The 24,594-nt window shown below is 38.1% G+C and overlaps 1 protein-coding gene across 1 annotated transcript; it reads right to left on the bottom strand.

Annotated features, from left to right (window-relative positions):
• Positions 1–6,510: 6,510 nt before the first annotated feature.
• On the bottom strand, positions 6,511–19,746 carry LOC107588893 (desmoglein-2-like). The gene is made up of 11 exons (XM_016277147.1): positions 19,476–19,746; positions 16,996–17,124; positions 12,287–12,448; positions 12,029–12,170; positions 10,711–10,874; positions 10,313–10,444; positions 10,027–10,212; positions 8,980–9,374; positions 8,742–8,884; positions 7,347–7,568; positions 6,511–6,776 (listed from the first exon to the last, which is right to left on the bottom strand). Exons 1-11 carry the CDS (start codon positions 19,527–19,529, stop codon positions 6,511–6,513), a joined length of 1,995 nt encoding a protein of 664 aa, XP_016132633.1. The 5' UTR covers positions 19,530–19,746.
• Positions 19,747–24,594: the final 4,848 nt, after the last annotated feature.

The following is a 24,594-nucleotide window of genomic DNA, read 5'->3' as shown; positions in this document are numbered from 1 at the left end:
ATTTCCTAATGATGTTCCCTTATTTTTGGTGTCACTTTCATTAACATTAAAAAAATAAACATACAAAAACGGCCTAATATGTGGCCTATAAACGATTGATATTATGGGAGCGGGGTCAAGCAACACAAGCAAGCAACGCGCAAACTGTGCGCAAGAGTTATGCCGGTGAACGTCAGTCAATTATAGAGAAAGTAAAAAAAACTGACGGAGCTTTCTTTCAAATTATTCCCTTTATATTTCTCTTGTGGCCCGTATCCTATAGTGAAAAACAGAAACGTATTTGTTATTAGGTAGGCCTATAGGTTGTTTTTGAAAATCTGTGCACGAAATAAAGCTGCTCTTATTTTTCATTGATGACTGCAGTGTTAATAATTTTAATTATAGGCCTATAATTCAATTGTATAAATTAATAGACATGTTTAAAAAAAAACATTCTCAATGAGGAGTAGCCTAAACTAATAGCCTAAATTTTAATTATCCTCACAGCGGGAACGGATATAGACTATGATTTAACAAAAACAGATTTAGTTATTTTTAGTTAAACTTAATTTTTGTTGCTTGTCTGCGCTCGTCCGCTGCCTTTTTTCTCTTCTCCGACCCCGCAGCTCTCTCCGATAGCTTACTGTTAGTGGCACCAGTCCAGGTGTTTCCAGGTTTTACTCGTGCTATTTCTCCATGTTGAGAGTTTGGTGTCGCACATATTGCTAAGCATTCTTATCCTTTTCTCCGATAAACTGAAAATAACAGGAGTGTGTCCATCTCACAAATGTAGAATCCGTCGCTGCAGTCATCTCAAGCATCTGATTCCAGCAACAGAAGATAGACTAACTATTTTACCCGCGGAATTTTTTCTCTGGTGCTGTTTTGCGGTGTTAGTAATATGTTGTTGTAACTTGCGTTACTGAGATTGTAACGAGTAATAATATTACCCAAATTTTATTAGTAATGCGTTATATTACTGCGTTACAGCAAAACGTAATATTACTGTAATATTATTACTTTTGTAATGCGTTACTCCCAACACTGTTCACGGGTGCGTCTTGACGGCGTTGCATCTGGCAAACTCGACATTACGTCTTTGTAAAGACGACGTTGCGTCTTGCTACAGACAACATATCACCCATGCGTTTCTGGATGCAGTTGTTACCTGGCGTCGGGTGATGGTCACGAATGCTGCCTCATGTGTCTGGGCATTAAGCACGCTGAGGTGGTGTTCGTGGATGAGTCATGTTCATTGTTGGGCAGTAACGCATTACTTAGTAAAGCGTTACTGTAATCTGGTTACTCTTTTATTAACAGAGTAATTTGACGCCTTATAATTTTCAAAATAGTAATTAGAGTATAGTTACAATCCGAGGTCGCTATACGTTACTGCCGCGTTACATTGCTGACAGAATGCAGTGTTTTATAATCTAGAGATTGTAAAAAGGATGTAGCACACGTACTGTCAAATCAAGTGCCAGTGGATTAGAGACCTGCTCCCGCAAGACCAAACGCAACAGAGCGCAGCGCGGGACAAGATGGGGGAGTGCTGGTGTGGGCGACTAGACACTCATGTGTGTACAGTGTGCAAAATAGCAAAATAGAAATATCTAAACATAAAATATCTAAAACAAATTAATTGTTATTGCACAATTGCACAAAATCAACATGAACTAATATAAAATATATAAACGTTTAACATGTGCAGCGTTTCTATTTAGGCGTGTTTGCATGTTTGCAGCGTTGAGCAATGCAGTGCTGAAATTTGCGTGCTCACGAATCCTCTCATTATAACACACGAATTGTAGACATTATGAAAAATTCATTATGCATATATTTATTGTGTTATAATAGAGATTTGTGAGATTGCGATGAACTGAGATGTCTTTTAGAGCTTACAAATGCAGCACTCCTTGCTGGCATTCTGCCATGCCAAACCATGCACGCAGCAGCCATTGCTTTAGTTAAAAATAACAGTGTTCTGTGAATGTTGATGCTTTAATAACAAATATTTATCGGGAGCGTGTATGCTGGGATTTCATAAATTTCATGGAGAAAAAAGTAACGTAACTAGTAATGTAACTAATTACTAATTAATTTTGAAATAAAGTAATCAGAAAAGTAACTTGATTACTTTTAAAAGGAGTAATCAGTAATCAGTAATTTGATTACATTTTCAGAGTAACTTGCCCAACACTGGTCATGTTCTCATTGCAGGAAGGTGACCATCTCAGAGTTGCGGGCCAAGCTCCGTTACCTCAAATGGGGCGGAGCTCCATTGCCTTTAACTCAATCTAGTTCTCGTCATGGCCGCAGTCAGGCGGGGGCTACTTCAGGCAGTAGCACGGGTGGTCTGAGGGTAACAGTGATGGCAAACCCTCCAGGGAACCAACTCTCGGGGTACCATCGCTCGTCTTGCACTCTGCAACCAGTTGAGCTGCCAAAGGAACGTGTTGGGCCCTCTACAAGGAGCGTACCAGCAGTATCCTTCGGCGCTCCTCCCGACGATCGGATGTCAATCGCTGCATCGGAGGGTGAGCTGGAGCTTTCTGGAGAGGAAGATTCGACTGCGCTGCTGCCCTCCGGGACTGTAGCAATGCCTGAATCGGATCCGGAAATGATGGCTATGCTTTCCCGGGCCGCCGTGAGGGTAGGGCTCGAGTGGAGACCTCCATCATGTCTCTAGCCCTCAAGGTTGGACGATTGGTTCTTCGGGGGGGCCCGCTCTCCCAGAGTCCCGCCCCGGTGCCATTCTTCCCGGAGGTACATGAGGGGCTTACCAGGCCGAGGATGGTACCTTGGTGCTAGAGGGTATACGGGGGTCCCACTGGTGGAAAGGTCGGTTTGCGATTCAGTCGTGTCTTCCCGGGTCTGTAGGTACTCGTCTGGTCTGTCCGGCAATGCTTATGCGGCCTGTGTACCAGCAGTATCCTTGGGCGCTCCGCCCGACGATCGGATGTCAATCGCTGCATCGGAGGGTGAGCTGGAGCTTTCTGGAGAGGAAGATTCGACTGCGCTGCTGCCCTCCGGGACTGTAGCAATGCCTGAATCGGATCCGGAAATGATGGCTATGCTTTCCCGGGCCGCCGTGAGGGTAGGGCTCGAGTGGAGACCTCCATCATGTCTCTAGCCCTCAAGGTTGGACGATTGGTTCTTCGGGGGGGCCCGCTCTCCCAGAGTCCCGCCCCGGTGCCATTCTTCCCGGAGGTACATGAGGGGCTTACCAGGCCGAGGATGGCACCTTGGTGCTAGAGGGTATACGGGGGTCCCACTGGTGGAAAGGTCGGTTTGCGATTCAGTCGTGTCTTCCCGGGTCTGTAGGTACTCGTCTGGTCTGTCCGGCAATGCTTATGCGGCCTGTGGAGAAGCTGCCTTCACCTTACACACTACGGCGTTACTGCAGGTTCTTCAGGCTAAAGCACTGAGGGACCTGCACGAGGGTGGTCACGATCCGGACGTTCTGAAAGAGCTCCGAACTGCAACTGACCTCGCGCTCTGAACGACGAAGGTCACTGCGAGTACTCTGGGTTTTGCGATGTCCACGCTTGTGGTCCAGGAGCATTACCTCTGGCTGTGTCTGGCAGACATGAGGGATGCCGACAAGTTCGGTTCCTCAAGGTCCCTGTGTCCCAGACCGGCCTCTTCAGCGACGCAGTCGAGAACATGGCCCAGCAGTTCTCTGCTGCACAGGAGCAGATTGAGGCAATCCGACACATCCTGCCCCGGCGGGCAGCTGCTGCCTCCACCATCTTGTTTCAAAAAATCTCTACAGAAGTGCAGTTTTCTCTGTCTCTGGGTCTCAAGAGGACATGGAGAGTCCCGGACAGACCAACACCGGACCACACTCATCCTCCTCTCTCGCCAGCAGGCAGCAGCGGGCGGTTCAAGAGCGTCATCAAAGGCCCTACTCATGCACCCTCTGCCAAACCATGGGACCAGGTAAGCGTTGCACAGCACACTCAGACCTCTCTTTGGTCCGCTCATGGACCGGGTCCCTGCTTTCCACCTCGCTGCCCCACTGCGGATACATCGGCAGTCCCGCTGGTCCAGCTTGTACGGTGTCTGGGTGCCTGGCTACCCAACCCATCTCGCTGGCTCCTGTGGACAATCAGACTCAGCAATGCGATTCAGTTCGTCTGGCGTCCCCCCAAGTTCAGCGGCATCCACTTCACATCAGTGAAGGTGGCCGATGCTCCTGTCTTGCATGTGGAGATCGCAGTCCTACTGGCAGAGGGTGCGATAGAGCCAGTCCCTGCAGCCGATATGAAGACGGAGTTTTACAACCCCTACTTCATTGTACCCAAGAAAGGCGGTAGGTTACGACCGATCTTGGAGGTAGCTGACACCATCCCTTCGGCGAGACACGTTTACGCCTTGAAGTGGAACCTGTTTGTCGAGTGGTGTTCTTCTCATCGAGAAGACCCCCGAAGATGCCCGATCAGAGTCGTGCTGTCCTTTTTGCAGTAGGGGTTGGAGCGAAGGCTGTCTCCCTCCACCCTTAAAGTCTATGTTGCTGCGATTGCTGCTAACCATGACCCAGTGGAAGGGAAGTCGGTAGGGAAGCATGACCTGGTCATCAGGTTCCTTAGGGGGGCCAGAAGGTTAAATTCTCCCCTGCCCCCCTCTATACCCTCTTGGGACCTGTCTCTAGTGCTGGCCCATTTGAGCCTTTGCAGTCAGTTGAGCTGAAGTTTCTATCAATGAAAACTCTGCTCCTGCTTGCACTGGCCTCCATCAAGAGGGTAGGGGACCTGCACACATTCTCAGTCGACGAATCGTGCCTAGAGTTTGGGCCAGCTGACTCCCAGGTAATCCTGAGGCCCTGGCCCTGGCCCGGCTATGTGACCAAGGTTCCCACTACACCCTTCAGGGATCAGGTGGTGAGCCTGCAAGCGCTGCCCCCAGAGGAGGCAGACCCAGCCCTAGCTTTACTTTGTCCCGTCCGAGCCTTAAGATGGTACGTAGACCGGACGCAAAGCTTCAGGACCTCAGATCAGCTCTTTGTCTGTTACGGAGGCTGGCAGAAGGGGAATGGCGTCTCCAAGCAGAGGATGGCCCACTGGGGAGTGGATGCCATCACCCTGGATTATCAGGCACAGGGTGTGCCCTGCCCGCTCAGGGTGCGAGCGCACTCTACTAGAAGTGTTGCAACCTCCTGGGTGCTGGCTCGTGGCGTCTCGCTGACAGATATTTGTAGAGCTGCGAGCTCGGTGACCCCCAACACATTCTCTAGATTCTATAGCCTTTGTGTGGAGCCGGTATCCTCCTGTGTTCTCACCTCAAATGGGTAGAAGCACTGAGAGGCCCCAGTTTAGTGTTGGCTTGCTAAAACCGCTCCAGAGAGTCCGTACTGTAGACCCTGTTGAGCTCCTCCATCCTCTCGGCAGCCAGACGTGGCAGAACGTCTGGCGTCAGGCCCTCACTCGATGAATCCGTAAGAACCGGTAGAGGGCTGGGTTTCATATGTAGAGACCTAAGTGGATCCCATATGTGGAAAGTCCACAGTATAGCCTCAGAGCCCGTGTTTCCATTTTCCAAGAGAGTTACAATCACCTCTAATCTTCCATATGCACCTAAACGGTTGTTCATATGTGTAAGTGCTTCCGAAACTCCTTCGGGAAGGATGGGGCTTCTGCAACATTCCTGTTCCAAGTGGAACAGGTACGTTTTCCTATCTCACTGAGTGGGTAGTGCTACGACAACAGTGACTGGCCTTCTTGTTGCGAGCCCCGACCTACGCCGAAAAGGGGGCGCAGGAGGCTCGCACAGGACACTGGAAGGGGCAGCATCCATGGCGTTTTGGTAGGGATCCCAATTCGTCGGTCATTACCGGTGAGCCGAGCTCCCCCTAGCCCCCCGTAGTTCGCACTCTAGTCTATATTATTTTTAACAACTAGTCTTGTTATCAGTGATGGGGAAAGTTACTTTTAAAAGTAATGCATTACAATATTGCATTACTCCCTGAAAAAGTAACTAATTACGTTACTAAGTTACTTTTTATGGAAAGTAAGTGTTACGTTACTTTTGAGTTACTTTTTAAATCTGGGCAGTGCTTGCTTGTTTGTTTTTAATATAAAAAGTTCTTCTTTTACAAATGTAGAATCAGAAGAAAGTTCAACACTACTCAGCAAAAACAAAACTGAAACACAAATGTGTCATTTATGCTTAATAATATGGTTAAATTGGATCATCGAAGGTCCGAAGCCAAATCATTGGTTAATAAAATGGGATTAAATACATAAGTGATATTTGTCTATTTAACATATTTAATTATTGCAGGTTTGTATAATATTCTGAGTTTACATTTTGAGGAATACTGAATCTATTTTTGTGCAGGTGAGATGAGTACATACATGTTCATATTTCGTCTAGAACTACAGTAATATCATGTTCACACAGCGCACACCTCCTTAGTTCTGCAGAAACGGCATACTTCAGTTTTAAATGCGGCATAAATAGAAACCAGGCAATTAACTAAATGTCTAGAAAATGTAATAAAGTCAGATTTACATGGTAGACTTTAAGATACTAAACAAACTTACGCAATAATGAAAGGAGTCCAAGGAAGAGCAGGCCGATTCCAGCTGGTCCAAACCTGGATCCCTTCTTAAACGCTCCTGATGCTCCATTTGGTCCTGCTCGGGCACAAGCTCCCTGGTCGTTACAGGTGCACACATCCACCTGAATTTTCTGAGGTTCTGGACATGACAACCCCTGCTGGTCCTTGACGTCCACCATCAGCTCATATTCTCCTGGCCACAGCTTTTCATTTGTTCTGAAGATGGCAGTGGTATCTGATAGGAAGAAAAACAGAAGATCTCAACCACAAAGTCAGTAGTGGCAGAATGTGTGCGTTGTGGTAGTTTTGTGTATGCGCGACAAAGACTGACATGGAAGAGAAGAAATCCTTGAATAAAGTGGTTATTTTTGTTTTCTTTTTGCACAAAAAGTATTCTCGTAGCTTTGTAAAATTACGGTTGAGCCACTGATGTCACAAATACTATTTTTATTTTTTCTGGGCCTTGAACATGGTAGTTGCGCTACTGTCTATGCAGGGTCAGAAAGCTCTTGGATTTGATCAAAAATATCTTAATTTGTGTTCTGAAGATAAACGAAGGTCTTGCGGGGTTTGAAATGACAACAGATCTCTGACTAGTACTTCACATGTTTGACTTCTTACAATAGATAGCTTTTAACATGTGGGCTAACGTCCCCCAGTGACACAAGGAGGTACTGCGGCAGTATTTTTCTATAAATATTCATGGAATATTTTTAATTCGATTTTACTTCAATGCAATTTTTAAATTTTATGTCAGTGAAGTATTGTTGTGGGTCAAAAAATAAATTGGCAACATCTGGCATACCGTTTAAATGCTCGACTGTCCATTTCCCCTTAGTTCCTTCTGGGACAACATTGAAGGTGAATGGAGCTCCATTGGGAGGTGCATCCTCATCCACTGCAGTGACTAAGACGGCATCCTTGTCAGTACAGAGTGTCTTGACTTTGCTTGTCAAAGTTGGGCAGTGGTCATTAAAATCCTCTACTTGGATGGCAATGGTGCCTGTTGCCGTCTTTGAAGGCAAGTCTATTAAGAGAAAAGGAAAAACATATTAAAAAAATATTATAATAATTATATTAAAAATATAAAAAAATATATCTATATATAAAAAATATATTAAAAAATTTTTTTTTTTGCATTCAACACATGAATATAAATTTGAGACAAATGTTATAATACTGTAATATATAATAAAAACGAACGTGCCGAAAAGCAAACTAAAAGAAAGCTTTCGGTCTACTTTCCCTTAAAAGGTTTTTAAAAAGTACTAAAAAAATTTAAAAAGAAAGAACAATATATAAAAAGAGAATGCAATGTAAACGAATGGATCAAATTAATTAAATCAAATAATTGTTTACATCATAACTTGCAGATGGTTAAGCATCCAAACATTGACCCAGTTTTCAGTAACTACTGTTGATCAATGTGAAGATCTTCAGGGCAGGTTATGTCCCTGCAATATCCATTGTATTACACTATGTGGCACACTGGAAGTATGATTGGTCTATAAGTTAATTAAGTATATTATCATATATTATGGCAGGGAGTCATAACCTGGCAACATCTGGAAACAGTTCAAAAATGAGAAAAAAAATAGAACAGTTGGATAAATAAAACAACAAAAACTTCAACAAAGAAAGGTTTTCCGTTTTCCCTAGAACCACTGTTATTTTAGTATGATTTATACTATTATATTTTTGTTAATATTTCGAATTAGATTTTACTTTTATATTTTATGTTTTCAATTTGATTTTAATGTCTTAGTGATTTTGTTATGTTTTTGTCATTTTTAATTATTTATTTGTTTATTTTTAATAATGTCTTAAATAGTTTTTAGTTTCAGTTATTTTAGTACTTAAACTAAATAAAAATGAGAAATGTTGCCTTGGCAACTAGCTGAAATAAAATAAAATAGATTTAAGTTATAGTTATATTGTTGGTAACCAAAAAGTTGCTGGTAGCCATTGGCGTCCACTGTATGGAAAGAAAAGACTATGGAAGTCAATGGTTACCAGCAACTGATTGGTTACCAATGTTCTTCAAAATATCTTCTTTTGTGTTCAACAGAACAAACTTCTACAGGTTTGGAACAACTTGAGGGTGAGTAAATGATGACAGAATTTTAATTTTTGTGTTAACTATCCCTTTAATGTTTTATTTAGGATAGGCTTTTGGTTAATAACCCTGCAGAGAACTTGCCTTGAGTTATGCTGTAAATCTGGGCATAGTAAGTGCCGTTAACTAGATACTTGGACTCGCGGTCAGGAGCCTTGTTCATTTTAATGGCTCCAGTTGTCTCATCGATGGTCAGCCAGTTATCTGGGTCAAATCCTTTAACATACCTGTAAGAAAAGGGAACATATTTAGCTCAAGCTCAGTTCTCATTGTTTTCTATGTCCTCTTAATCGTTGACAGAACTATTTCTATGTATACGTACTTTACGTTGGTAGCTTCCTTTCCTGTGTCTGTATCAATGGCGGGGTATCTTGCGATGACCTCATTGCTGCTAAAAGTCTTTCCTTCTGAGATGGGGATGGCTTTTGTTAGGGGCATGAACCTGGGTCCTTCAGGCTGGTTTTTCACCTTGACGTTCACATTGTATATCTGACCCCCTGACATTGACCATGAACCGCCTGAACTGCCACTACCTCCACCGCCAGCTCCACCGTCAGCTCCACCACCAGCTTCACCGCCTCCTCCTGTGCCACCACCGCTGCCCCCGAAGTTCATATTCATTCCTTGTCCTCCTCCACTCACAGAGGAGTGGAATGGAACATTGTTTATAACACCAATGCCAAGGTTCAGGTCTTTGACATCCTCATAATCGACAGCCTGCAGGGAAAACAGACATGAGATAATTTTTTCAAGCAAATGACTGAGAGTATAATCTGCTTCAGAACAGCTCCATGCTATAACTATCCCTGTCAAAAGTACCAGTACTTTTAAAGTAAGTTGATACTGTAACAATACTAGCCTTTCTTCTGTATCAGTATAACCAAGTACCCATTACATTTATCACCCGAGTGCTGTCTGACTAACATGTTTTTGATGGTGAAAAAATGCACATTTCTGCCCATCTTGTATTAATGTAAACACAGTATATTATGTCTCCTATGAATGTTAATAGAATCCTTTTTGATGAAAAATCTAAGTATATTACTATTCAAAATTTTGGGGTCAGTATTTATTTTAATTAACACTTTTATTCAGCAAGGACACATTTAAAAAAAAAGAGAAACTGCCATGTTATTCCTTTATTATCGACTGCTTACTTGAATAATTACTTAAAATAATTATTTGTTTACTTAATTGATAAATAATTTCAATATGTTAATATTTATATGAAAAATGACCTATTATAGTAATAATTCATTTTTAATGATTAATAGCAATATTGGTATGAAAACTGACATTTTGCTATCATAAAAAAACCTACTCATACCAGAAATTATGAAAGAAATAAGCAACAAATATCATTGCACACCTTGTCAAGCATAATGACTGCCTCATTGGTCTTTGGGTCCGTGTGAATGCTGAAGTGTCCAGCCTCATTGCCTGATGCAATAAAGCACTTAGACACCCAGTTGTCCGTGTCCTTAAGATCCAGGTCGCTTGCTTTGAGTCTCATCACCTCTACTTTCTCTGTATTTTCCTCAATACTGGCCTCAAACTATGGAGGAAGAAAAAAAGAGGTTGCAAAACTGGAAGGGACCACTACAGTACAACAACATAACTGTGTGGATTTAAACATAGTGAAGATATTTTCTTACTGGGCCTTCCAACACAGGTACATTATCGTTGACGTCATTGATCCTGATGGTGACCGTCCCTGTGGCGGCATTGCCACCTGCAGCTCCATTCAGGTCAGATGCTTTGACAAGCAGGACATACTGATCAACGGTCTGAAGAGAGAGATGGCGTGTGAATAAAAAGGTGGAATCGTCTACATACTGCTCATTATGCTCAACAAAAGCAGTCATTGTGTCTTTATATGTTCCTGCATTACTCATTTAAAATGAAACAATAACAGAACATCTAGCACTGGCACAATGAAGCTCATATGTGCTGTAACTGAAGAAGAGCCAGTGCTGTGTGTGTGTGTGTGTGTGTGTTATGTAGCATGTTAGATATCAGAAACACATTGGATACAGTGATGGTGGTTTCTCACCTCTCTATCCAGGTTAGAACTGACAACACGGACTGTGCCGTCACTGTCAACTCTGAACATCCTCTCCCCAGCTGGCTGCTGCTCAACAATCTCATACTTGATTTGAGAGTTTGGGTTTCCAGGCTCATCGGCATCAAAGCAATTAATCTTCATCACTTCTGTGTCTGTATCAAATAAGAGTGCCCACGATAAATGAAAGGAAAAAATATTTCGAAAAATTGACTTTAAAACATGTGATTCTAAGTTCTTAGAAATGCACTCTTTATATTTATGTTGGTTTCTTAAAGTAAAAAAAAAACTTTTTAATAGCATTTTAATACTGTAATACATTTCAAATGGTGTAACCGTCAAGTACAAAGTAATAACATTTTCTCAGACCTTGAATACATGTGAATGTAAACACCTTTATCATTATTTTTAAATAGTTTTTAATTATACACTACTGTGTATAATGAATACTTTTAAACAGCACAGATGCATTAAACCATTCTTTGACCAAATGTGACATTAAAGACATTTTCTTTAATATTTCTACATACAATAGAAATACATATTTCTATTTCAAATAAATGTTGTTCTTTTGAACTTTCTATTCATCAAAGAATCCTGAAAAAAAAAATATATATATCACCATTTCCACAAAAATATTAAGCAGCACAACTGTTTTCAACATTGATAATAATAAGAAAATATTTCTTGTAATAATATTTTTATAATATTACTTTTTATACTAAATTTTTACCGAATAAATGCTTTGGTGAACATAAGAAACTTCTTTCAAAATCATTTAAAAATCTTACAGACCCCACATTTTCTGAGCTACTGTAGTGAATTATTCATTCATAAATATCATTACATTTTTGGGGAGTTGCACCACATTTTACAACTAACCTTATATTACCAAATATCCATAATATATAAAGTGCAGCTGATTTTTCTCCCCTAATTAATTTCTTATTAAATTACTGTTAAATAATAATACAATATTATTAAATAATAAGAATAAGGTAAACATTATTTATTACATTTTTATATTATTATATAATTTATAATTAAAACTACTTTATAAAAAAGAAATGAATTATAATACAGAAAAGTATACTGCATATCAAAATTAGCATATGAATACATTTTAAATTAACAGATTAATTAATTAAAAGATCCAGGACAAAAAAAAGGGTTTGAACCAATAACCCACATGCGGAATTTGATCATTATAAAAATCACCATTATGTTTATTGTACAAACTTCGTCAACTTTTTTTTAATATATATATATATATATATATATATACCTGTAACAACTGCAGATCACATACCTTCTGGACTGAGCTCGTCTACAGCCCCGGGATTCATCGGACCAAAAACAGGCGGATTATCATTCTGATCCTTCACTTTTATTCTCAGCCCAATGTCATTTTCTGCAATCATGCCATCTGTGAACGTAGCAATGCCTGAAAGCTACAGAGGAATAAATTCAAGATCACCATCCATCATAATCAAGTGTAGGTGTTAAAGCCACCTTCATCACCATCATCATCATGAATCATCATTGTCATCACAGCCATTTCACTTACATTGTATTGTGCGATGGACTCTCTGTTAAGGAGCCCCGTTATCCTGACATATCCATTTTCAGGATTCACCACAAATAAATTGAACGGCTGCTGGTCTGCACCGACGCCCTTCAGTGAGTACCTCACATTTTTCAGTTTGACGTCTTCCTTATCTGAGCGAATCTAAATAAATCAGAAACACATTTATTTAACACAAAAACCGATCAAGCCTACAGTGACCTGACACATGAGGCATTGTAAATCTCAAATGCTTACTTTAGTTGATGATATTGTTGCACTGTATGTCACACATGCGATGTAGTGAGTTCATCAGCTACTTTTGCAATAATGATACTGCAGACATCAGTTTTATATACAAAGTTTGAATTACAAGAAGCTAAAGTTGTCATTTCCGTGTATATTCTACATGTAATTTATATGCAATTTCTATGCATAACATACATTTAAAGGAACAGCTCACCCAAAAATGAAAACTTGCAGAAAATGTACTCTGTCAAAGATGAGATTTGGACAAATTTTAATGTCACTTGCCTACCAATGGATCCTCTGCAGTGAATGGTTGCCGTCAGAATGAGAGTTCAAACAGCTCATAAAAACATCACAATAATCTACAACTAATCCACATGACTCCAGTCCATCAGTTAATGAATTGTGAAGTGAAAAGTTTGTTGTTTGTAAGAAACTGTCTTCTTCTGGCTAAAATACTATAATTGATAATCCATAAGAATGCTTCTGTCAAGACACCGGTCTGATCTGGGTTTGTTTATGTTGTGTCCAGGGGTGTATTCCAGAAAGCACGGTGAAACTTACCGTCAGCTAAACCCTGAACTTTCGGTTGATTAACCCCAAACCTTGCTTACTCGAGGTATGTGGTTCCAAAAACGTGTCCCGGAGTAAATTCATTCAACTCAGAGTATGTTCCTGGTTAAGACCATAGACTGTAAAAAAAGACTCAAGACATTCTCAACAGAGCGACGAATCGACGAGTCACTATGGAAACGGACGCTAAGAAAAAGCATGCCATGCTGTTTCTTTCTTCTTCTTTTGTTCAATGGTCGTTTACATGCTTAGTGCATATGATGGTTGTGCAATCATTTGTATTTTTTTATTCGTTTAATCTTTAATCCTTGAGAATATAAATGATATTGCTGTTGTATCAATGAAAATTTCAAATAAGTCATTTGTGTCAACACATATTGAAACATTCAAAAAATAAAGTAATTTGTGTGAAAGCATATTGCTGATTATTGCCATATAATTAACTTAGTTAATGGTACGTGTTTGTGGTCACAGTTTCATTCGCTGTCTTCTTCTGGCTAAAATACTATAATTGATAATCCATAAGAATGCTTCTGTCAAGACACCGGTCTGATCTGGGTTTGTTTATGTTGTGTCCAGGGGTGTATTCCAGAAAGCACGGTGAAACTTACCGTCAGCTAAACCCTGAACTTTCGGTTGATTAACCCCAAACCTTGCTTACTCGAGGTATGTGGTTCCAAAAACGTGTCCCGGAGTAAATTCATTCAACTCAGAGTATGTTCCTGGTTAAGACCATAGACTGTAAAAAAAGACTCAAGACATTCTCAACAGAGCGACGAATCGACGAGTCACTATGGAAACGGACGCTAAGAAAAAGCATGCCATGCTGTTTCTTTCTTCTTCTTTTGTTCAATGGTCGTTTACATGCTTAGTGCATATGATGGTTGTGCAATCATTTGTATTTTTTTATTCGTTTAATCTTTAATCCTTGAGAATATAAATGATATTGCTTGTTTGATGCTAATTATATATTAAGTCATATCAGATATGTATTTTGATTTAGAATTTAGACATTATAGAAAATGCCGATCCATGTGTGAGATGATAATCTAAAATGTAATAAATAAATATATATAATATAATAAATTAAACATTAACCTGTCATAGTGTTTTATAATTTATACAGATAACTGTTATATATGGCAATAAAATAAATATAATAACCATATTAGAATAATATATTGACTTATTTATTACTTATATTAGCGCATTCTTCATTAACATATCATACAATATATATAAATATAAATAAATATAATAGACTATATTACATATTGTAATATTATATAATGTTGCGCTATCGGTCACGCCCACTGAAGGCTCGTCAGTAGATCACACGTGCACTGAAGTGAACTAACCCTGGAACATAACCTGCTCCGGAGCAGTTTATCTTCAGAGAGCAAGTTACTATCGTTACTTACATACCCTGAAAGTAACCTCCGATTTTGGAACCGCTTATCCTCAAACATACCCCGGGTATGTCACATAACATGCTTTTTGGAATACCCCCCTGGTCTGTCTGGAGCACATGGCTGTCAGTTGGTATTTGTGTTTGTCTTGTGCTCTATTTCTATTGTTACCCTGCCCCTCTTTTTACGTGATTATCTTGTTAGGGTTAACACCTGTTTTAGATCATTAGTCTCCCTTTATATTCTCCTCTTGTTTTCGGTCCTGTGCCGGATTGAATCTCTGATCTGCTGAGTTAACCTGGCTTTTGTCTCTGTTGACTGTGTCTAGTCTAGTCTAGTCTAGTCTAGTGATGCAAAGTCCGATTCATTTCCGCGAACCGGTTCTTTTCTGACAGATCAGCTCATTGAACCGGTTCAAAAAGCCGATTCATCGGTTCCTGACGTCATCAAGAAATAACGTCTCTACGCATTTCTTTTCTAATAAGTCAGTGCCATGTTGTATCAATGAAAATTTCAAATAAGTCATTTGTGTCAACACATATTGAAACATTCAAAAAATAAAGTAATTTGTGTGAAAGCATATTGCTGATTATTGCCATATAATTAACTTAGTTAATGGTACGTGTTTGTGGTCACAGTTTCATTCGCGGATCCTTATGTCGGATATGACTGACTGACCAATATTGACTAGCCTACAACTTGGATAAGATTCCTAAAAGTTTCACACCTACAGCACACATTACAGACATTGATGCACAAACGTGGATATGTTCTACATGTCTACAGTATAAAGAATGAATAAACCAGTCTTATAAACTCCTTGATTTCGCTTAAGCAACTTTAAATATAATATGCATGCATAAAATGTATTCACATCACTCGACAGAAAGGTTTTTGCAGGTTTTTTAAAAATGTAAATTAATAACAGTCATAATAAGCATATTTCCAGTACGCGCCTCAGGCTTGCACAGGATCGTCAACTCACTCATCAGAATCTTCGGTACTCCTTGGCAATCTTCGCCACGGCTCATTCGGTTCTTGTTGAGTCCTCGGTAATCCTCGGCAAACTTCGACAGTTGGTTGAACCGGCTCAATCGGTTCTTTTTGAGTTGGATGTGCTACTTTGGCTGTGCGTTCTGCATCATCAACCCGGAACTAAAGTTCAATTCAGTTCGATTTGTGAACCGGTTCGACCGGTTACTTCCTGAGAACCGGCTCAAAAGAACGATTTGTTCAAGAACCGAACATTCCTAGTCTAGTCTAGTCTAGTCTAATCTCCTTTGCATTTATTTTATACTTTTTGATATTAGGGTTTTTCCTTTTTGCTTTAGTTCTGTGCTATCTAGTTCCTCGTTTTCTGAGATCCTGCCTTTTAGTTTAGTTTAGTTTTTGTTTTTCCCCTTCCCCCTTTTGCTCCCCCTTCCCCACCGGCTCTGGCTGCTGGACTCCCTACTGCCTGCCACCTCCCTCCCATCCCTTGCTGCCCTGCTCAACCTGCTTCCCTGCCATTCCTGTTCCATCCATCCAGCTGCTCTGCTAATATCAGTCTTGTCCACCAACCTCAGAAGATTTCAGTTAAGTCAGCCAGGCTTCTGCCTTCACTCTCACTCTCTCTCCCACCGTTGCCATTCCCTGTGCCCTAGTGCTCACTGGAGAGCTTGTCTGTCTCGTTGCTCTTGAACTGTTGCTCTTTGCCATCTGAAACCCTTTTCCTAGACACCTCCTGCTGAGCTGATATTCACTTCCATGGACCTGGCTGGAATCTCTCCTGGTTACCCTCTCAGACAGTGGCTTAGTTCCTGAGTTCCTGTTTTGTGTTTGAAACTCAATAAATCTGTTATCCCTGCAAGTGATTCCTCTTTCTTTACCACCCTGACAGTTTCCTTCAATGAAAAGTTCATCCCCTCTTATCCTCTCACATCAATCCACCAATATATTTGATTAGAACTGTTTCGATCTGTGCATATTTATCTCCTGATTCAGATGAGACCACTTTTTAATGGAGAAAGCAATATTATGGAGATGACTTGAAGTTTAAAAACATTGTGATAAATTTGTTTATTACAAAAACTGCTTTTCGCTTCACAAGCCATTAATTCATTGGATTCATGTTGATTACTTGTGGATAATTTTGATGTTATCAGCTGTTTGGACTCTCATTCTGACGGCACCCATTCACAGCAGAAGATCTATTGACAAGCAAGTGACTTAAAGCTAAATTGCCTGCAAATCTGTTCTGACAAAGAAACAAACTCATCTTGGATGGCCTAGAGGTGAGTAAATCTAAAGTAAATTTTCACTTTTGGGTGAACTAGGCCTATTCCTATAGTTGTACTATAAACTGCAATTACATGAGATTTTATTTTTCCCTTTTAACTCCCTGGTGAAAAAGATGATGCCTTTTCTTTTTTACACTTTGATTGTGCATTAAGGTTGATGTTTGCATATCAATGTGTTTGACGCAGGAAAAGTCTCACTCACTTTTGCAATGAACTCTCTCTTGGTGTAATCCACATTCTCCTCTAAGATTTGGGGAGGGACGATCCATTCTCTCTTCTGCCTGTGGAGGGCCACAGAGTGCTGGAATCTGGCTTCAACCTCAAACACATGCTGTGGGAAAACAGAAATGCACATCAACAATTTGTGAAGACAGACTTATCCTGCCAACCTTCTCACACAGCAGAAAAAGGAGACCAAGAAATATTTGTTTTTATATTTGCTACCCAGCCTGTTGAGAACGTTCTCATTAGCAGGATTTGTAAATGATTCACTGGTGAGTCATTATAAATGATCGAAACTGCGATTGCAACTTGCACGCAAGCATAGTTGACACTAAGCTCATCCTGTCTGTAAAATTAAACAGATGCTGTAATTTATATGAAATGAAATGAAAGTGAAACCTGAAAAGATTTGCAACCACAGAAAAAATCCCTATACAGGAGTCGAGAAAAGAAAGAAAACCTTGCACTATCACAAATATGTCTTAGTAAAGTGGCTTCTTTACTTTCTTCTACAGTGCATTTCTGAATTGTAACTACAGAAACTTTGCACAGTACTTCTACAAGTGTTTATAGAGATACATGGAGATTTCACATTTTGTGTAGTAATTACATAAGGTTTGATACATGCATTAGGTTGTTTTACGTAAACTGAAGGCCCAATGATCGTCGTATAAATAAGTAGAACCTTTACATTTGTGAAGTGGAAATAGTAGGTATTAAAAACTGTGATAAAATGTGTGATTCACTTTCTCATACACACTCTGTGTATGAAACATGTATGGGTATAATGTATGCAAAAAATATTAAAACCGAAAGCCAAAACAACCAAGACTGTGAGCTATTGGCACATCTACCCAGCACATACTGATAAAAGCAGTAAAATACTCCTTCACTGGGATTCTCCAGTGTAAACTATTCCAGGTAAAGTGATTTTCACTCATTTAGTAGATCACAATCATTTAGTAACCATTTGAATCGACTGTTGCTCGGTGACTCATCTTCATTAGAATTTGAAGAATTATTACTGAGAAATGTCAATCATTGAGGTGGCAGGGGGCGGGGATTTCAACACACCTGAAATTGAATAGAATAGGCTATACTTTCTCACACAACACTTGCAGATCCAGCTTGACTGCTTTAGTTTGTCTGTCTGTATTCTAGACAGAGCCTGTTCTGAAATAACCTTAACGAAAATACACCACGGTAAACAGTGGAAGTTCCCAACAAAATACTACAATTACGATGATAACACCATAATAAGGATCTCCAGACCAATGTAAAAAACAAAAAAAACGTTAATATATTATTAATATTTATCTCCTGATTGACAATATCACCAACAATAATATAATAGCCTATTATAATACTGTATATTTAATATTATGTGTAATAACTTATAAATAACGTATAGCCTACAGGCTACACTGTAAACAATAGATAGATAGATAGATAGATAGATAGATAGATAGATAGATAGATAGATAGATAGATAGATAGATAGATAACCCACTAAAAACTAAATTGTTGTCTTAGCACTGAGAATTGATTTGCATTTTATTCAAGGCTTTGAACTTAACCACTGATTAAACTGATTAAACAGAACTGAATCTCTGAAAACTAAAATCAACTTTGACAGAAATGATTGTGAAAAGTTTAATAGATGGCCAAAAAGATGCAACATTTGATAGACAGAAATGTAACATGTAATGTAACATTTTTACCAAGTCTCTTCTTTTTTTTTTACATTTAGCTGCCATTGTAAATTCATATTATAATACTGTATATTTAATATTATGTGTAATAACTTATAAATAACGTATAGCCTACAGGCTACACTGTAAACAATAGATAGATAGATAGATAGATAGATAGATAGATAGATAGATAGATAGATAGATAACCCACTAAAAACTAAATTGTTGTCTTAGCACTGAGAATTGATTTGCATTTTATTCAAGGCTTTGAACTTAACCACTGATTAAACTGATTAAACAGAACTGAATCTCTGAAAACTAAAATCAACCTTGACAGAAATGATTGTGAAAAGTTTAATAGATGGCCAAAAAGATGCAACATTTGATAGACAGAAATGTAACATGTAATGTAACATTTTTACCATGTCTCTTCTTTTTTTTTTTACATTTAGCTGCCATTGTAAATTCCTGTAAAGGGTTGGACAATTGAGGCGATTGCCCTCCGGCATTTTAAGAGTTAAAGACAATACAAGGCTTTTTTCACACTAACTTTATAAACATAAATGTGGTTGCTTTACACATCGACAGTGCTATAAACAAACAGGCTGCCAAACAAGCAAACAAAAGCAGTTTCAGTTTTATGAGAGATTGTTTCGGTTTACAAAACGATACTTGGTCATACAGAAGAAAGACTCAAATGGAGTAGCTAGGCTATGTTAACGTGGATATCTATTGACTGATATATTTAAAAGCACGACAAACTTACCGATAGTCCAAAACAAAAGAGAAAAGCGACAGCAGTCGAGATACGCCGGGCCATGGCCGGAGGAACACACGGTATTTATTTCCTGGTCGCCTGAGATCCGCTGCTGTCACCAGCTGCTTATAGAAAGTTTAATAGATCCCGCTGCTGGAGAAGTGCGTCCCGATGCTGTTTGATGCGCGATAATGCGAATGAGATCGATCCGGAGCGCTTTACACTAACTCCTTATTCATTGTTTCTCCCACACCCTCACCTTTCGGGTTAAAAGGAGGACCCAACGTCACAAAGATGGGTGTGTGTGTGTGTGTGTGTGTGTGTGTGAGAGAGAGAGAGAGAGAGAGAGCGAGATAGAGTGAAAGAGAGAAAGGGTTGGGGAATATATAATTTTCACAATTACATTTCATGTATCATAAGGGGTGGCAAGTGTTCTCACCCAGTAGTATTAACATATATCCACAAGACCCATTCTTAACCCTTTATGTGGTGTTCTATGAGTAATAAAACTTGGATCATTAAAAAAAAAAAAAGTATTATTATTAGATTAATATATTATATTATTAAAGTTAATCAATATGAAATTAAAAATAAATATTTAAATTAGTTATCTGTAACATTTTAAATATTATGTAAGATAAAGAATGTCTCCAAGTGTTAATAAATTGCATCGTGTCATCTTGAGCTAAATAAATACATTTTAATATATGATGGAACTTGGGCTATAGCTATGCTTTAAAAGGTGACATAAACAAACAGGCTGCCAAACAAGCAAACAACAGCAGTTTCAGTTTTATGAGAGATTGTTTCGGTTGATCATGTTTTCGGACAGGTGAAAGGGTTGACAGTTTTATATTTCAGGATTTCACCGTAATGTTTTTAGTAGAAGGTGAATCTAACGCTGATATTTCTATAAATATCAAGTTTTCAAAAATCAATTGGTAAATGTCAGTGCTTTAACTGTTTCTTATACTGGCAGACATACATAATAAACAATGAACAACATATAAAATAAAGTGATAGAAGAGGAAAAATGTACTTGTTTTGAAAAGTTCAAAAAAGAGTTGTTTTTTATTTATGGGTTTCTGCACAATTTGAACAAAGGTTTTAATGTGTTTATGTATGCATGAAACCCTAAATAAATGTATAAACACACAGTATACACACACGTATTTGCTAATCAAGAAGTTGGAGACACAGGTCTGGGTCAAAAGGCCAAAAATGTGTCCTCATGGGGAAAGACGGGCAAACATAATACTGAAAAGGAACACTTTTTTTTTTGACGTTCTAAAATACCTTTAAAAACACATAGTATCACTATTGAAGTCACATAAGTGACACAAAAGGTATATGCTTTTGTAAATATGCATGCTTCTATTGCTCATTGACAGTGTGATGCTGTATGCTCTCACATGAATGTTTTGACACCACCAGTTTTATGCTTGTTTAATGGAAATAATACATCCTAAAATGATTCTGAGATCATTCATTTTTAAATCACACAAAAACCTCCGAGCAATCATGTGTAGTTTTGCTAAAAGCTATTGTGCTGGCCTAGAGATTAACTTCATTAGCAGATCAGAAGCCATGCTCTTTGAGGTGCTCTTCTTTAGAATTAATATGAATCACATTTAGTATAAACGGATTCCTCCGAAGCTCACACCTTAACATGTGCTTATTAAAAGTTGGTCATATTCAAAACAGCTTAACCGAAACATGTCTGAGGGTTTGCCCAACTAAACAACTAATCAGCAAATATTTTTCTATTGACTTTTATTTGTAATGGACGTGTGATTGTATGCTAAATTATTTCTGGAACTAGTTTTGATCAATAGTTTTGCATGTGAATTTCATGTACACACTTATTTGGCTGCGATAAGACTCCCAAACATATTCCGATGTACTCTGTGACGCAACTTCAGTGGAAAGGAGAGAGTGTTTTGAGGGAAGGTGAAGTCATGGAATGGCTGCTTGCTTTAAAGGAGGTGTAAGAAAAGAGTGAGAAAAAAAACTAGATTGGGCGAGACAACTTTAGCTGTTTATTATGCCGATCTGTCTCTTTCACTTACTCACTCCCACTCAGTTTCTCGTACTTAATTGTTCACTTTGCTGACTGTCTCAATTTGAAAAATACAATCAAATAAATCCAAATCATTGTGTCATTAAGAATGAGCACAATACTTCAGCATTAAGTATGCTTTTCTAGATGTTAATAAGGCCTTGGGGTCTCTCAGATTGGAAATAGAATATGAGAGCTAAGAAAATTCAAAGGGTGTTTCAGAGGCCCTTTAGAGAAGCTCTCAATAGCACTGTCTGAGCCGCCATAAATCTGTTTCTCAGACACAACTGCTGAACAAAGACACTGAAAGAGAGGAGAAATAAAGAGAGATTCCACGATGTTTACTGCAGGTCAAACATTCTCTAGAAACGTTCATGCGAAAACAGAAATAGACTCGATTTTGATTAGATATATAGTGGATTTTGTACACTGAAAAAAAGAAATAAAATTTCACTCAGAAGTACATTTCACAATTAATTACATAGAAACAGCAAGGAACACCATGAATTAAATGTTACATTTTAAAGCAAGACTGAAATAGTATTTTCGCATAAAATGTACTACAATAATCCTTGAAAATAATTACAGTGTAATAAAATAAAATCTTCAATAAATAAATCTTAAAATTCTTAAAACAAGATAAATTTATGTGAGAAGCAAAATTACGTAAGATACTGAGGATTTTTAAAGAAAATATATCTTAAATTATTGAAATTTTTCTTACTGGCATTGTTAAATAATAAAAAGAAACACAATTTCACTCATAAGTTCCTAGTAAATTTCACAATGTACTACATAGAAACACTAAGGAACAGCATGAATTAAATGTTACATTTTAAAGTAGCAAGACTGAAATAGTATTGGTAACACTTTACAATAAGGTTCATTAGTTAACATTAGTTAACTACTTTAGTTAACATGAACTAAGCATGAACAATATTTCTACAGCATTTATTAATCTTAGTTCATGTTAATTTCATCATTTACTATGCATTATTAAAATCAAAAGTTGTGCTTGTTAACATTAGTTAATGCACTGTGAATTACCATGAACTAACAATGAACGACTGTATTTTCATTAACTAACATTAACAAAGATTAATACATTTTGTAATAAATATATTGTTCGTTGTTTGTTCATGATAGTTAATACATTAACTAACATTAACTAATGGAACCTTATTGTAAAGTGTTACCATAGTATTTTCTCATAAGATGTACTACAATAATCCTTTATTTTACTTAAAAAAACATTTACAGTGTAATAAAATAAAATATTAAATGTTTTATTTGCATTTCAATAAATAAATCTTAAGATTCTTAAAACAAGATACATTTACTTGAGAAGCAAAATTATGTAAGATACTGAGACTTTTACAAGAAAATACATTTAGAATTATTTTCATTTTTCTTACTGGCATTGTTAAATAATAAAAAAGAAATAATATTTCTCAGAAATTACTTGTAAATTGCATAATTACAACAGAAACAGCAAAACAAACGGTATTTAAATATTAAATCATATTTAAATATGACATTTTAAAGTTATTTAAAAAATATTTTTCTTATAAAATGTGCTCCAATAGTTATTTTTTTTATTTAAAACTTCAAAAGAAAATACTTTTTTTTTCAGTAAAAAACAGCAGGTTCTTAAAACAAGACACATTTACTCATGTACTTAAGAAAATACATCGTATTATTATTTTTTGTTACTGGTACTGTTTTACGCTCAATTTAGTGAGATTTAAACTTAAAACAGCACTTTGCCAATAGGATAAGAGAAGAAATGTAATTCAATATTTCATATTCTCTGAAAAATTCTTAATCCTTATACACAGTTTTTATCTTCTTTTATGAATGTTTGGATATTTTTGTGGTGTGTGTGTGTTAAATTTATCTGCTGGTATTCTTGGATGGAGAATGAGAATAGAGAGTACAGAAAACCAGTCGTGCAGGAAACTCCCTTGAGTTTGGATGGTAAACAGTCACATGTCTGTATCTGTAGACGCCGCATGCACCTGTCACCTGTGCACAATGATTGTATGACTCATGGTGAAATCAGTGAGAGAGATTGGGAGTGTCTGGCTGGCTAAGGCAGGGTGTGTTTGAGGGAAGGGTTGTACAGGCAACGCCCAAGTTTTCCGCGCTCACATGGCAAACCACCTAACCTATAGGATGCAGTCCTACTCATAAAATAGTCGTGTGCAGTGCTGAGATGGTATATCTGTGTGCTCATATTTAATTTGCAGTTGTGGAGGCACACATCTTTCACACCCCACTTATGTATGTTGGCCAAAATGTTTTAAGTTACAGTAATAGTCCCAGGTTAGTTTCAGTGTTTTTTATGTATCACTGAGATACAAGTTATTATCACTGAGATTTTTGTTATTAATTTAAATTAAATTTTATTTTATTTTATTTTATTTTAGGGCTCTGGTTAGGGTTAGAGTACAGGTTAAGATTAAGTGTGCTGCTAAACTTATGCTAAGGAAACACTTAGGGGTGTGCAAGTAGTGCGACAAGGTATTACGCATACTTTTGTAAGGGCTGGGTTAGGTTAGTTTATGTTAGGTTAGGTTGTAGATTTTCATTTCCTTGAAATCTCTACCAGTTTACTTATTCTGAGAAGAGGGTGAGCATGACATATTTCAGTCTTCTTCTTCAGTATGGCAGGGTTTGCATGGTTAGGATTAGTTTAGGTAGTGTAGACTTTCACAGAATTGTGCAGAAGTGAAAAAATTAGATGCCTTTTCATTCATAAGTGTGATTTGAACCATATATTGGCCACACCCTACAGGAAGCTTTGGAATTAATTGGAATGACAGGAAGAGGGATTAGTGAATTGTAATTCAAAGAAATTTAACACACGTGGTGCACTTGTTTCCTCGCAGTTGTGAGTTTGTATCTCACAGTCTGATATAACCTCAGAACTGCAAGATATATGATGTTATTGTGAGATATAAACTTGCAAATCTGAGAAGAATTGTGTGAATTGCGAGTAGGGCTGGACAAAAATTCAATATCAATGTATCGCGATATAATTTTTTTCAATAACGGTGATATGATTTT

The sequence above is a fragment of the Sinocyclocheilus grahami genome, unplaced genomic scaffold (genome assembly GCF_001515645.1).
Source record: "Sinocyclocheilus grahami isolate Dianchi unplaced genomic scaffold, SAMN03320097.WGS_v1.1 scaffold109.1, whole genome shotgun sequence".
Classification (NCBI taxonomy): domain Eukaryota; kingdom Metazoa; phylum Chordata; class Actinopteri; order Cypriniformes; family Cyprinidae; genus Sinocyclocheilus; species Sinocyclocheilus grahami.
Note: the sequence above shows the minus strand (reverse complement) of the source record. Positions and strands in the feature narration are given on the sequence as shown.

Bases quoted from the DNA above. Each gene is read 5' to 3' on its own strand.
- LOC107588893 (XM_016277147.1), bottom strand. From the start codon at position 19,529: ATGGCCCGGCGTATCTCGACTGCTGTCGCTTTTCTCTTTTGTTTTGGA. The intron at 9,375-10,026 runs GTGTGCAATGAT...TTTTCCCTGCAG, and splicing joins CAGTCATTATGCTTGACAAG to GCTGTCGATTATGAGGATGT. The intron at 7,569-8,741 runs GCAAGTTCTCTG...TTCTCTTAATAG, and splicing joins GATTTACAGCATAACTCAAG to ACTTGCCTTCAAAGACGGCA.